This window comes from Homarus americanus, unplaced genomic scaffold (genome assembly GCF_018991925.1).
Source record: "Homarus americanus isolate GMGI-L3 unplaced genomic scaffold, GMGI_Hamer_2.0 scaffold13581, whole genome shotgun sequence".
In the NCBI taxonomy this organism is placed as follows: Eukaryota; Metazoa; Arthropoda; class Malacostraca; order Decapoda; family Nephropidae; genus Homarus; species Homarus americanus.
The window spans coordinates 332501-349202 of NW_024750713.1; the positions used below are offsets into that span (position 1 = coordinate 332501).

The 16702-nt window shown below is 39.3% G+C and overlaps 1 protein-coding gene across 1 annotated transcript in view; it reads right to left on the reverse strand.

Moving 5' to 3' along the window:
* LOC121854160 (protein dimmed-like) overlaps window positions 1-15711 on the reverse strand; it is an 18454-nt gene extending 2743 nt beyond the window's left edge. The window contains exons 1-2 of the mRNA XM_042348597.1: window positions 14684-15711; window positions 6084-6217 (exon numbers count right to left, since the gene is read on the reverse strand). Of these exons, the coding sequence (XP_042204531.1) occupies window positions 6084-6217; window positions 14684-14745 (196 nt within the window). The 5' untranslated portion in view covers window positions 14746-15711. The remainder of the gene's footprint in view (window positions 1-6083; window positions 6218-14683) is intronic.
* Window positions 15712-16702: the final 991 nt, after the last annotated feature.

Below are 16702 nucleotides of genomic sequence, written 5' to 3' on the forward strand. Positions count from 1 at the left end.
GTACATGAAAAACTTTCAATTACTGAAATATTATTCTTAGCAATAATTAATCTATTCAATCTACAAGAGCTTGCATCATGCTGGAATGTTGACAGCCCACATGTATACTGTAACTTTTGCCCCTAAAGCTTTAAACACTTATGTCATTAAATTTATAAGGTAAAAAGTAGTAAATAACATCTCAATTAACTGTAATAAACAGTAGAACAGCATACTGGCCAACCAGTAAATACTGTACTACAAGTTTCAAGAAAAAACTAAATATATTGCCATTTACAAAAGTTTAATATTTCATCCTAAGGTGATCCACCATTAATGTTTTACAGCCACTTTCCACACTTGTGTGTACTGTACTGCCTGGGTGTGCAGGAATGTAACTGCAGTATTGATTTTTTATAGGTAGGTACTGTACTGTATAACAATGGAAGTGGGTTTTATAAAATTAATCTTTAGAATAATTTGTTTGAATTATGAGTCACCTTATTTGTTAGAGAGAAAGAATGTAACAGTTCCCATAAGACCAGGGTCCATTAAAAATTTTTTGTTATGGTTGACATCAAAATATTCCCCATGGGTAAATAAGAGTTAAGTGAGATAAGATTAGGTTGATACAGGTATGAAATGTACAATTGCAAGTTGAGGATAAATGTCAAGATGGCACACAAAGCATCAAGAATACAATGAACATATTAACATCCAAGGTGCTGGATTGTGTTTGTGGTAATTAGACCCACAGTACTATATGAGGCTTCATCAAAGGCCTCACTTTCCTGTTGTATGCAGTATAGTATCAACAAATGCTATATACAGCTCCTCCCCGACTTATGACCTGCCTCAGTCGTACCAAAATTTGGTAAAATTACGTATTTTTGAGTCCCACAGTCGGTACACAGACAAAATTTTCGTTTGTAATTCACTTTAAAATGGCTGGCAAGCTTAAAAGTGAGTGTTTTGTGGTGCTGAGAAGAAAAGGAGACACGCATTTTCGATTTTCTATGTATTATTTAAGCATTTCCAACTTACGACCTGGATTTGGGTCCCTAACCCCGTCGTAAGTCGAGGAGGAGCTGTGTATAGGGATGAACTGCTTTTTAGACACAGTATACCTGTACAGTACAGTAATACACCCACCACCTCTTCATTGTATTTTTACCTGTATTATTGGTTGTACTTTTGGTCACATAATACACTGTCAAAACTGAAAACCATCTACAATGTATATAAAGTACAGGGCGAGTATATAGTTTTCTAAGAACAAAACTAACATGTAAATGTTTTAGTTGCGGGGTTGGGGGAAAGGCAATCTTCTTTTTTTTTTTTAAGGAAGCATGTGATACTGTGCATTCTGCTGTATAATATGGTTTATCTGTATGCATTATATAACAGATAAATGTGACTTACATCACTCAATATAACTAATACTTATAGGAGGGACTGGAGAATCATGCCCAAAATTGGTTAAGTCTGTTCAAAAGGTATTACCCATCACACGTACTGTAACCTCCCACCCCCTATTTATCTGGTACGCTACACTACACAATTATAGTAAAAAAAAAAGTGTCTGGCAATATTCCTTTATATCCCCCCCTCCCATTTTCAAAAGATTGTAAGTACACTAAGTTGAACCAATCATCAACGATCTTCCAAATTTTCCTAGGGTGTGCATGACAGAAAAGTACCTAATATTTTAGGTGAAACATCCGTGAATATGGTACAAAATTGCAGACGGAATTAAGACAAGGCAGGAGTTAGATAGAACAAATGCACACCAAGGAAAGACGGGTTTTAAACCGACTCGCTAACCACAAAGATGACCTTTGATTACGTGCACATTAATCCCATTGTACTCTTGGTCACTATACCCTTTCCAAGCTAACCTGGCCAGTAAGGCACACCCCTCGTCTATAGCTACAAATAGCTGATTAGTTCCCCTGAGCATTTTATCTCCCCCTGGACTGCACGTGTATATATATATATATATATATATATATATATATATATATATATATATATATATATATATATATATATATATATATATATATATATATATATATATATATATATATATATATATATATATACACACATACATAACAGGTTTGCTTACCAATTGTGAACACATTTAGTATGAATTTTCTATGAACCAATCAGCTATTAGTATAGAAGAAAGGCGTGGCTTACGGGCCAGGTTAGCGTGGAAATACTATACGTAGTTGCCTCCAACCATTCCCACCTTTAATACTGTAATCACGTATTCACACCAATTGCCACCTCTTTCTGATCAGGAGTACAACATTTACTCATTCCCATGTGGTGCTCGTATATCATAGTTATCATTATGTACCTACAACATTATTGTGACATGCTAATGTAAACTTAACTACGTAATGTATTAATGGTATAGTCAAGCAATACGTGAAATCACACATGTTTTCGCAGTACATGTAGTAAATGGTCCCTTGCTATTTTGTTTGTGTCTGCATTTTTTCCATTTCTCCTATATCTATTATTTGTTCTAACTCTGACATATGAAACCTTTTTTTTAATCACCCTGTATATAAGTAATACTTTATACTCAAGACAAAAAGAGTTTTACTGGATGCATGTATCCTGGGGTATTCCCTCTACAGTACACTCAGCAATGAACACACAAGTATCTGTTGCGCTTTGTCAGAGGTGGAAGAACACTTTGGTGTACTAGCATCCTCCAAAGAGGGTGGAATAACCCATTAGCTACTGAAGGCTAAGAATCAGGGGACCAGTACCTGACTTACCACTGAACCACAGCAGAAGACTTGTTCATACAGTATGTATGTAGGTATGTATGTCAAGAGGATTGGATTACAAATGGGATTTGATGCAGGACTGATGCAGGATATTTTTCAAGTGTGATATAATGGCTAACCAGCTGTTGGCTTATTTTGTTTAAGGAAAAAAAAAGGATGCAAGCCATCTTAGTAAGTGCAATTAATTGTACCTAATAATAAACATGCCCTACATATTAAATCATACGGCCAAATTAAAGAGACCTTGGAATTTCAATTGCATACAAATTGAACAGATAAATTAATCTGTAGTAGTTTATTAGCAGATAATGTTTGGGGAAAATTTTTCAATAGGGTTTTGTAAGTATGAAGCAACACACTAGGCAAGTAAGTATGTTAAAAAATATAGTCTCATTCCTCACTAAAGTATAATGTACTTATGTTTGCAATCTACTGTATCAAAGTCTTCGAGGTACAGTTGAGTCACTACAGACTCAACCCGGTTTAGTTACTGCCCACTGTATCTCCAAGACCACAACCCATGTCTAGGTTCCTTCTGTAATAAATCAATTCATGTGATGGATTCTTTTCTTCTGACTTTCCACCGGCTTAGAGCACTGGAACAATCTGAATGGCCTAGTAGCGAGTCAAATTAAGATGGTGCAGTACCTCACCACCACACATACATACATGTAATATTCCAAGGCTTTTTAGATTTGATCAGTGATGCACTGCATGAAGCATTACTTCCAGTCTAAACTAAGCCTTTAATATAATTTCCTGAACTCACTCCTGGAGGTGATAATTACCAACAACATGAGAGATGAATAAGTCTTATTCACTCAAGACTCAATGAATAAAATTAACTGATACTCTTTTTTTTATGGGACCTGGTTTGTTATTATACATCAGTAGTACACATGTACTAGACTAACCTTACTCAGGCCAGTGGCGGGCTATTTTATTTCTCTGGTTGTACAAAGATGTTCAAAAATCTCTCTAGTTGCACCAAGTATGTCTTTTTCACTAAATACAATACAACCACAGAGAGGTTTCGTTACGATGAGAATAAATAAATAAGACATGAATATTCTAGCTGGTTGTATGAATGTGTTAGCAAAAACATCTACAAATGGCCTGTACACCTCCATCCCTGGGGGACCGGTGGTAGAAGCGGTACCGTTCTTGCCTCGCAAGCGAGATGTCACGGGTTCGAATCCCGGGTCGGTGGAAGTTGTTTGGACTTACTTCCTAGCCCCCATTAGTCCCTGTTCACCTAGCAGTAAAGTAGGTACCTGGTGTAAATCGAAAGTTGCGAATTCGTATTCAGGGAAAGTTGTTGGAGCTTCCAATAACTTGACATAAACCACTGACTCTTCAGGCTTCTACGCCCTTAACACATGAGACAAAGGCAAGCATAAACTTAGCATGCTTCCCTGTTGGACGCTGTAAACGCTTCTGCGCTTCACCTTACACAAGGATGTAGGGGGGTGCCCAATAAATAAATAATAAAAAAAAATAAAAATAAACCTCCATCCCTCCCTCATCCTAGCACACTGCTGCCTCCATCTATTGTCATTATCTAACACACAACTCTTATAATCTTTGGCGTCATCAATGTTAATTTTCAACCTCCCTGTGAATTAATGGGCACCAGAGATTTACTTTTATCCGAGAAAGCCTTCCCCGAGCAGCTGCTGAGAAAAGGACGTCCAAGCGTGTGTACAGTATATCCCTCCTCCCCACCTCTTTCTCTACTCCCTAGCCTAGCTGACACAATTCACGTTCTCCCCAGTCCTAAATCTATTATTCTTGCCAATACGTTCTAGGTTCTTTTCCTCTTGCAGTTCCTTGTGTGTTTGCAATTTTCTGGTGCCCTTTTTTAATAATAAATAATACTGATATACAGTATATTGTAAGGTATTTTTTTTATTTGCTTCCACCAATGTGTGATGGGTCAAGGAAAACAGATGCCTCAAGGGAGGAAATGATTCCTACTTTTTCCCACATTAACCTCGTCAAGGCTCACTAAAATGTTGACTCAACTCGCAGTACTGTACTCGTTATATCTACTGATATAATGCATTTCAACTATGAATATGAGAAAAAAATATCATAAAAAAAGGAAAATCGCAGGTATAAAAAAGCATACTAAAACCACCTAAATAAGAAGGCATGCCCAAGAGGTCATAACCCTTTACAGAATTACGGAAAACCCTCATTACTGGACTGAACTCGTCCGAGACCATTTGGTTACATCAACCGCCAATTTCAGAAGGAAATAACTTTTTTTAAGATATACCAAAAGGTTTATATCATATTACATTTTTCCTCACAAAATTACCCAGCAACACGCACTCCCCTATCGCAAAATTTAATAAGTAAACACAAGGTGTAGGAAACATCACTTACAATTTGGTCAGCCAGGCGTGACACACACACACATCACCCGGGGAAACGATGACTGGCATCCTTAATTCTCTGGATCTATAAATCTCATTTAATTATTTCAAGTCCCACTCGTTAAAGATAATTATAACTCAGATTCATAAATCAAAGACATACATACTACGATAAATTACAGAAACTTTATTTTTTTTTCAAATGAACATTAGTTTCAAACAAAAGACGATTTGGCAACATCAGACTATAATAGTTGAGTCAAGCCAGGTGACGTCGGCCAGCTTAATAGATATTCAGTTTTCTTCATAGCTTCACCAAAGGATAGTAGTATGCCTAAAGTTAAAAGCACAATCTATCATTTGCTTATTATTTTAATGTTTTATGTATCGCATAATCCACACTTAGATTTACAACCTGTTTCTACTGTGCAGGTTTAATCTAAACGCAATGTAATACTTGTAATATTTATCAACACATTTCCCCTTTTATTCTTGTAGTTTTATTATAAGATATTAACAACCTAGTCTAAGCAAAGGATGATACTGGAAACAGCACCTGGTGGCTTCGTTGACTAGCCATGATTAAATTGATTGCTGTTTACCATTGTATACTAGCACTTAAATGGTTTTAAACATGTCGATGCTGAACTTGTTATAAACTTGTATGGCGATTTTACTGTATAAATATCTAATTTAAAGAGGATTTCCTGATGACGTCAACCAAACAGTACATTTATAGTGTCTTAATACAATCCACCACTACCATGCACCTCTGACGGAGCGACGAGGGACAAATTAGCAGTACTGTAGATCTTACGACACACTTCCAAGGAAACACCAAAAACTCTGAACTAGTGGTAAGTTGGAATATCAGACCCACCGGCAGAAGCATCGAGACACATGCAATACTGACCTGGGCGACGCTGGGCGGCGTGGTGCGTCGTGCCTGGTGTGTGGGCGGAGAACTGCGCCTCCACGTCCACCTCCTCCTCCTCAACATTTCCTCCGCTGCCCCAATACTCGCTCACCAGACCCGTCACCCGCATCCTACAACACCAGACACCGTGTTATATATTCACCTAATCTCGTCTTACACTTACAGGATCTTCTACTTACCTATATAACAGGAGAGTCATTTTAAGACTTCAACAGCAGCACACAAAAAAAACACACAAATGAACAACACTTAAGGTTCCTGCTTAAGAACATGATTCAAATGAAACAAATCTATATACTGTATATTGTAATACAATATGTTACGTCATTGTGGTAACTTCATGAAAACAATTTTGCATTTTTAATATATCACTGACTGGTGGTGACAGTACAAGAGATAATAAATTAATATAATGTCATGCGATGAACATAAAGCCTCTACAGTAGTCAACATGAAACTCTTACGAGGTTAGCTAAGGAAGCATATCAATAAACAATTAATATATATTTTGCTACATACAGTATATTCCCAGTTAGGGGTAAATTCCACCATAAGATGAATATTTACAGCATTGGGATTTGACTTGACCATTTGTACATGTCACGAGGGACAGAAAAGCCACAAAGCCTGATAAATCCCAAGCCTGTATCCATCACACGAATCTTTGTAAATTAGGTCCCGGGATTTATTTGCCTTAAAACTGTCTTGTAAGAAGCTGCATGAGACTAAAGATCGGTGCTTAAATAAACCCTGGTATACCGTAAAACAAAGATACATCCACAGTGATGAATATGTATCAGTGGTGTGAAGTGTGTATCTTGGACGAAATTTTCCCGCGCCTTTGTTTTTATAACGGACGCAGATAAAACCATGATAATTCATTCTCTACTTATAATACTGAAGCAAGGTGGTTATTTTCTATGGATATACTGTACGTGAAGACTTTCAAGTTTCTATTGACATACCACATTCGGATTATAATGAATTTCTTCCGAACAAATATTTTACTCTTACAAAAACAAACATTATGTTGTGTAGTGAGACACCTACATAATGTACATTACAGGTCTTGGCACCATGTACTCAGCTGGCGTGAGCGAGGAAAGCTGTAAATTTTCGCCGACAGAGCAAACGAACAGAATAAAACTGAGAAACAAGTCACACAACTCCTAAAAATTCAGACTTTGTCCTCAATCTTCAACTTATTCTCGTTGAGTTTGGCAAGGTAAAGGGGCGTGATTAGGGAGGTGAAAAAGAGTTGGGCCAGTTGACGGTTTAATAAACTGAAGCGCTTTCTAGTCTGCTCCTCTGGCGGCTGGCTGGAGGTGGTGGTGCCCGTGTGTCTAACATATGGTGTTAAGTTTAAAAAAACAAAAACATTTTATACTTCAAAATAAATTAATAATATTTTTTTACTCCAGTGAAAAATATTACACTCGTGTGCAATCTATAAACCCGGTACAGTACGCGATAAAAACATGTCCAGACCTGAAGAACACTTATGTACTGTTTTTGGGGAGGAGCCCACGATTGAACAACACCCTTCTCACATCTGATCCAAGCAGAAAACGAACCCGGATCACAATGACGAAAGGTAAGCACGCTAGCTGTGCAATACCAACGTCCCTCATTTTTTAACGCCAGCAGTAACAGAGTGCGATGTTTACAATCAGTCTGTCTAAAGATGTACATAAAAAACCCAAAAAACAATGCAAACTGATAAAATGTTCAAGAGCACCAGGACAAAACTTGCTTAAGCTATTAAAAGAAGGACTTAGCAAACTTTACACTCCGTAACACAAAAAGTTCCACCTAAATGCATCCGCAGTCCTCGACCTGTGAACTTTTGACCCCAAATTAATAAGCTTGCGTGAATCCAAAGGTTTGCCAAGGTACCACATGTACAGCAAATGTGGTCACCAAAATCACAATAAGACGGACATAGTGATACAGTATACATTTATACGCTCCAGAAAGGTAATAACGGTAAGTGACTTAACATTAACTCCCTGGACTTGCCTAACCTTTCTCGCCCCTTAATTACAAGAGCCGACCAATAGGTAAAGTCAGAAGACAACAAGGTTCTCTGCACGTGCCTCGGGACACAAAACATAACTACTAGTCATGCTGGTGCTTGTGTGTTATGCATGTGTTCGTGTGCCATTCAAGTGCTTGCACATGATGCAGAGGTTTGTGTATCATGCAAGTGCCTGTATCATGCAGGTAGTCATGCATAATGCAGGTAATTGTGTTATGTAGAAGTCTGTATATCATGCCGGTGCTTGTGTATCATGCTAATGCTTATGTCATACAAACGCTTGTACCATGTTGCGGTTTGTGTCATGAATTCTATAACGAGTATGTGCTCGTAAATGTAGTATGATTTTTGTGACTCCTAAGCACACATGGCCGTCCTTCATGAATCTACAGGTGTGTGTGTGTAAAACTTAACTATGTCACGAAAGCAAATTTCTGGCAGTAAAGTGTTTATGACCGTGGGGAACAGTGGTGGTGTCGGAAATATGCCTGAATTGCGTACTCCGGCCACACTCACAACCGAGGAACATTTATGGCGTTGTCCAAAGCTCCGTGATGTGTGTTTTATTTTGCACCAGATTAAAAAAAAAATTATTCTGATGTCAACAGCTCAAACTTTAGATAAAGGTAGTACCTACACAGGGTTTTCTAGATATCAACAGAAACAATAACACTGTTGCCTTGCATATCCGTGTGACATGTGTGTACGATTTTGTTCTTGTCTATCACTGAAAAACACAGATAAGACACGTACGAGTTTGTCAGTGCTATTGTGTTATGATGTAAAGGAGATATATACAGTAATGTACACGTGTTGGAGAGTAATTCGTGCATTGTGGTGTATGTACGGTTGTTTAGTAGGCTATCAAAGTATGTCACGATGAGGCTACAACCCCACCCCCCCCCCCTAGTCCGGACATGTGTAAGTCAGGACAATACCCTACACTACTACTTGCTTCCCTCAACTATGCAGATTATTACCAAAAGGCACCGTACGGCACATAATACAACCACAAGACAACGCACGGTATCATGAAGCAATATTAGTTGTTATTTGTAACCAGACCAATGGAATCCTCGCCTTGCCGTCACGAGGTATGCGGTATAGAGACTGGCTGGTTGAGTGCACATACCGACTCAACGCTAGCAGGTCTTGACTTCGTATTTTTTGTCATAATTTATGTTACGGATTGACGTATCGTTTGTGTGTGAGTGTCAAAATACGTGATTACACGTATATAGTATATGTGATTGCTGTTATATTACAGTATATATACTGCACCTGTTGCTTGTATACGCGACAGCTGCAGTTACAGTACAAGTGTGACTTCTAAAATTGTACGGATTTTACAGTAAGTTTACTTATGACTGTGCTGTTGGTATACACGTCATGTTATTTGTATGCACTTTACTCTTATAAGTGTATTCGTGGCTATGCTGTAGGCTCACATGGTAATTGTGCTGTTAGTATACAAGTAATACTGCAGTAGGTGTACACACGAGTGTATATGTAATGGTTTATGTGAGCGTACCATCGGTACACACATAGTGTGCAGTAAATGTACACGTGATAGGGCAATATTGTACAAGTGTTGGTTCACCCCTGAGTGCACCACAGGAACACATGTAATGGAAATGTAGGAATACATGTGACTGTAACTCAGGTATACACGCTGATGTGTGCGAGCTACGGTAATGCTGTACAGTACTACACATGTTCTTTTGGTGAACAAGTAAGTAAACTTGAGGTGTGCACGTACTTGTCCTGGAGCGCATTTACAGTATATCTTGAGTGGATGTTGGCATGTACTGCTTTATGTAATACGTGATAATGACACAATTCTACCAGTTTTGTTAACATATTAAACTTAAACCAAAAAGTAAACACACACAAAGATATGCCATTTCATTATTTTTTTACAACTTCCTGTCAGTCGATCAACATAACAGGAAGGCGACACATGCAACCTGAAAGAAATAAGCCACTATTTTGTGTCATTCAAAATGTCGTATATGACGTTTAAACAAGAAATGAGTCACAGTTATTAAGCTAAGTCACGCCCACACACCAAACTGAGATAAAATGTCTCCTCACTGCGCATTGTGGACGTACTTAAACAGCTTACGTAAGAAGGTGGTCGGGTCTCCAAACACGTTGTCCTTCAATAAAAGACTAGACAAACACCGGGCAGATCAATATGCCATGCTAGTTCACCTACAGTGGTTATTGTTTTTGTTTTGTTGTAAAGTCACTAGCCCGCCCACTGTAACATGGACTCGTGTCATAGAATCAGAAAACGATCTGGACGCGAATAGAATCTTCGTCTTGAGCACCCCAGACACCCTTCACCACTCGGCACACCGAATCAAAGAGAAATCGACCAAACATCCGTCTTCCATGTACCGAACAGCACCAACAAACTACATCTTGGATTCCGTAAGCCTCAGTGTACTTTTAAAAGACGGCACCAGTTTACAATTAAAATACAAATTACTCTATTTATCATAGGTGCAGTACCGATATGCTCGTTTAAATCTAAAAACAAAGCAGCTTATTTAAATAAAAAACAAACAAATATGGAGCTAATCTAACATGACCCCTAATAGTTGTAACAGAAACAAAACATATGCAGGTAGTCTCATGTAACCCCCAACAGCAGTAGCACACACAAAAAAACGCGTCAACAACCTGGGGAGAGCCCACCACCTGTAATCATTACGGGTCGGTCCGCTTCCCCCAGCTGGCCGGGGCGGGGATCACACCCACAGTTTATTCCGTTACTATGACGACCAGCCCGCCTCTCTCCGTCGTTCAGATCTTCATTTGTTTCTTTATCTTCAGGACACTTCCTTTACCATATCTTATAATCGAGTTATATTATCAGCACGGACGCCATTTAAATGTTTCTAGAATACAAAAATATTCGGTGAGTCCGTCCAACATGATGCGACAGACCAATTGATGCCTGGAAGAAATGTTGACTTTTATGATCATTCACAAATATTGATACTCTGTTAGTAAATACAAGGCGGCTTTCCCCTTGCACACTTCAGACCCCCCCCGACTAGTTATTCTTGGCTGTCACTACATACCTGCTTAACAAGAGTAATACAATCTAATAAAATACGAAAGAATAAAAAACTTTTAACTGCCGCCATACTCTCAACAAACTGTAAAAGCTACAGACAGCCTCGTAGCACTGAACACTCCAGAGGAAACACATTCCGGGTGAGCCTGGGTACCGTACGGATGGCTCAGTGAACGACCCTGCTCGCCTTGGCAGCATCCTCAGCAGACGTTCAAGGTAAGAATGGATACAGCAGATTGCCTTACGAGTGTATATGAAGATAACACTAGTACTGATAATAATCTGCACTTATCAGACGCTATTAGCCTAACGATTTCAAGGAATTATCACGAGCAAAATTCACTTTAGCTGATGAGTTCATCGACAATCAGTTATAGCAGAATTCCCCTTCGTAATAAATAAAGCAGAGTTCCACATTGTTTCGATACATATAAACTTCACCCTAATTATACGTCTGGTTATTTCTGCGGGAATTCGAAATGTTCTCAGAGTGTTCTAGGTCTCTAGGACCTAGAATCTAGGTTACCTATGAGAGCTCACCAACGTTTCTTGAGGAACAGTAGATGCACAAAATATATGCTTGGCAGCTAAAGGGATATTTTCAACGGTTTGCCCTCATCTTAAATCTTATTATGTTCTTATGCATAAATAACTCAAATGAGTCTTAATTGATGTTTGTCATATAATTTGTTCCAGGTGTCTGTCGCTAAGAGGTGTGATGTGATGGTGACAAAGACGAAATCTATTATTACAAGACGAATAACAGGTCGTATTTATGGTTAATGGGAAGGCATATATACTGAAGTAAGGGGCGCCCCAAAAGACCTTCACGAAGGTACTGACCCCCCCCCCCCTTCTTCAACCCTCGACACACAGAGTGGGTGCCAAGTACCGAGGGCGGCAGCTGGGCACGGACGCACACCGGGCAGGTTTGGCATGCATCTCTTAAATTAAAGCGTGCGTGGGCACGCGCGCGAGCGCGCACACACACACACACGAAAACCGCAGCAAACGTTATCAGAATGTTTGGATTGCGGAAAATATCTTTACGATGACAACGGGATGACAGGCAGAGTTGTTTCATATCATTTCCTTACCAATAACTTTACATAAACAACTTTAATGTACAGTTTCAACCGAGTTCTAAACCACGCATCCATTTGTACATACCACATATACCAATTTTTCGATACATTAATAGATAACTTGTTAACTGTAGTCTTCCCGAGAGTAATTTGTTTTACAGTTAACGCCACTGTTCACTATTTAGGCTACACTAGACGCAACACTTTGTATTCGTTAACGATGGTCGAAGATGAGGCCAGGAAACTGGTGATCTTACATTTAACATTATTGATAACGTAGGAATAACGGAACCCATGTTGGGAACTTTCCCACGTATGAATGTCAATGATATCTAGTTATCTATTCAGCTCTTCTAAAACTCTCCTGACGTTAGTTCTATCTACATTGGCTATTACCTACAATGGACAGTTAATAATTTCTCATAGTTAATATTACTGTACTGGTAATCTCAAAACTTCGTCTTTTGACTTTCATCGAAGGTTTTACATTACTGATAATCTCCTTTGTTATGCCATCAGGTGTTGAGAGCAGGTAAGGGTAATAGTGACCTCTTACATTTACTGCAGTTTGCTATTGTTAACACCTAGCGACGCGACCTCCTTCAGTTAGTTATCAGTGGCTGCCACCCACTGTACAGTAAATGTTGAAGTGAACTCTTACCTTTAACGCAACTCAAGTTATCTTTTTTAATGACGCACTTTAGATTAACGCTCATAGTATCCTAACGCACAAACAGGTTGTCACTGAGTACACGATGAATGATGAACACTCAACTTGAATCACAACACGAGGCAGAGACAGTCATTATTTGGAAGAAAATGTAACATAATTCAAACATTAGAAGCCACAAAACTATCACGGTGTAAATGTTAACGGTACTGTCAGTCGCTCTACACGTCACTTATTCTCACTAAGGACAAGACAGACACGATTCTCTCACAAACCCAAACTCCGGAGATTTTAGAATTAAGGATCCAGTCTTAAAACTCCTTTGCTGAATCCACCTCAATGCACAATGTGCTATACACATTAAACTCTTTTATTTACCTCTACGAAATGGAAGCTTCAGCGAATAAACAAAAGCTACTCCTAAACTCTCTGAATTTAGCCGAAATATATCACTGAACACTGCCAAACTCAAGTATAAAGTGAACAGAGTTTTCGTTCCGGCTAAAACAATAATTCAGTGATGGTTTATTTTCATCCTCACGATATGCCACCATCTTAGTACAGTACTCTCCCTACCCAAACTCGGTACTTAGCAGTCTAATAAACACCCGACTACCCTTAGATCTGGCAGTGCGAGGGTTAATAAATATTTTAAATCAGTTTAAAGAACTGTTTATGATAATTACATAAGAAAGTTTAAAGTCCAATTTACCGTTACGATTAATAAGCGACGCTGACGAGATCTACAGTTGCCAGCAAAAGTTCTCCCACAGCCCTGTGTAGCAAGTTGTGGGAGGACTTTTGCTGGCAACTGTACATACCTCATTTAACCAAAAGCACTAATAGAGATGTAAAATTCAGACATGCCTGACAAAAATATTAAGTGGAGGACCATACGGATAAATAGTGACCTTCAACGTTTAAAAGCCAGGCCAGGCCCTTTACGTAACTTAAAAAACGGGTCCTCGCCACACTTGGAATGGATGAGCTGACGTCAGGACTTTCTAACATGCACACGTGTCAATGAACATACTTGAACGATTCGTAATTGAGATATGTCATGGGCACTTCATTGAGTAAATTTCACTTTACTTGGTAATCTTCACATGAAAAGTTTACTTCATTAAGATAATCCATTTTACTTTTCGCATAACTTCCTGGAGTAAGTCTTTGAAAAGTATAATATTATATATGGCTCTATGCTTACGAGATAATTCATCTGATTATTCTTTTACACTAGGCGAGTTATCATTGCAGTTATTTATATTTGTTCATTCATTTACCCAATTTGCTATTGATCCATTGACTATTTAAGACAGTTCTATATCAGTTCTGTATTCAAAATAAAAAGCCGTACAGCAATAAATAGTTTCAGTGTACAAAACAAAATAATAAACAAGCACATAAACGCGGTGCCAAAGAGAACAATGTATTCCCGTAGAGTTTGTGGTGGGTGGGTGAGAGACCACCTTACCTGCCTCCACCTGTGGTTACCGCCGTGCTCCACTTACAACCAGCAATCAGGTGGAACTTTCAACTCCTATGTGTTCTCCAGCTAGTTATCGCCAGGGAGATTTCTTATACACAATGCAAGTTGCAATTAGAGTAGCTAATCGACGGCACTAGTTCACAATAGATACTGTAAGAGTAATAGTTTCTTCATTAGCATAGTCTGACAGGAAATAATGAGCCTACCTGGTGGTGGGGCCTTGAGGTGCCCGGGGTGGAACTTTACCGGAGCTTAATCTTTCTTGCATTCAACAGACTGTCTTGAATCCGCTGCCACTGAACAGTATCTCTCATACGGCATTTCAAAACTAAGGTACTGTAGCGAACCAAAACAATCTCGAGTTTAGAAGTCTTTTATCTTCCATGAAACCATGAAACGAACTCATTCAGTTGATGTAGCAAATAGTCTTTAACTTGCACAACTGTTCTCCTGTTAATTAACCAAGGCTTAACTACAACACTTCAAGTTTTTGTGCAAGTCTAGGTTGCTGCTGCCCACTTGTCTAGTCCAATATCACAGGTTTAGCAATTCAAATGGTCCCGCTTACTAGGTAATGTTGGCCACACAAAATGACACTTTCTTTGAGCACTGGTAAAAATAATTAAACTTACACTTCTCTTTTACGCACTCAACTATAATCAGAGGTCTAAAGTGAGAGGCTGTAAACGTAATATGAACGAGGAGTCAAAAGCGTTTTGAAAGTAAATAAAAACGAAGTCGGAAGTTGAGGTAACAATTGTTGTCTATTGCTTCACGCCTCTCTGCCTCCCTCCCACTGTCCTCTCCTGCACAGCTTCACATGGCAAGCGTTGACACTTCTGTCCTTGATAGCACCCCGGCCGGCAACCAAGTCCATTCACCAACTTTAAATGGTTTTCTGTTACGTATATTCTTTAGAACACGGTTGCTGTTGCAAGAACGGCTACAAGCAGAAGATATTTTGCGGTCAGACCTGGTTTTGCACTTTTTTTGTTTTGTATATATTTTTTTCACTTAAGCTTGAGCCTTCAGTATCCTCTTAGTACGATGCATCTTACTGCACACGCTATCTTGATATTTTCCAATGGTTTCTAGCATGAAGCCTGCCTCTTGACGAGCTGCAGCACCGCTTGTGATCCATACAACGACGAAGAGCGGTCTGAGCGGAGGAGCGGCACTTCCTCACACTCCCGCGGCCACCGCCATACTGCCAGTCAACTGAGCTCAAGAGCTGCCGCTCCGCAGTCCACACCAGCCCCGCTCACCCTGCCTGACGGGCGTAGTAGCGACAGGTTTTGGAACCTACCTACCACTACCGCCTCCCTCCACCACAGCACCAATCACCACCGCTGGCGTTTCACTCCTATTACACTGTGTATGTATAATAAATAAAATCTTTAATAGACTTAAGTGATGACGCAGCAAATGAGAACAATGGAGGTGGTTGTGTTACCCCGTGCCTGGGAGCTAACTCACCTGCACTGTTTGTTTTGAATGGGCGTCTGACCAGCTTACTGGGCGTGTCATAAAGTTTTAGGCTGAATCAACATGAGAGAATGCACAGAATTTAACCAGTCACGAAGTTTCTTTTACAGGGAATATAAATATAATCGACTCCCTTTAGATACACGATGAAATTCGTCGTTATTTTTATTCCCCAGCATAAGTGATATGTAGTGTGACACCTGTCCAGGCGCCCCAAAAAGCTTGTTAACGTAACTGGCCCTGCAGCTGTAATTGGATTAACTTAAAACCTGGACAACAGTTAACTACGCGTACTGATATTCTTTGTGTTACGGAACGATGGACGTGAAGGTCACAACTGAAGGTCAAAGCCAATTTTGTTTCCATGCTATAACGTTTCTGTTTTTAGCTTAAAATGAGAAAAACTAAAACAAAAGACAAACAACGTCAAAGAGGAACTTAACCATACTATACCTCAGAGGTCAAAACAAAGTACGAATCTAAACTTGTGTCGGTCGAGATATTTCTATTAAAGTATAATATGAATGTGTCACCACCACCAGAGCAGGCAACTAATTACCCAGCCTTCACTCACGGGGCTACATTTGTCACCACTAGGCAATTGATAACTGTATTCAAGTCTGTCAAAAGGTCAGTGTCACGGGCGAGTCCAGACGTTGACGGATGTGGCACTTGCAGGGGTAAACATACAAACGAGACTTCGCCAGTACAGTATATGTATAATCACAGGGAAAAATTAA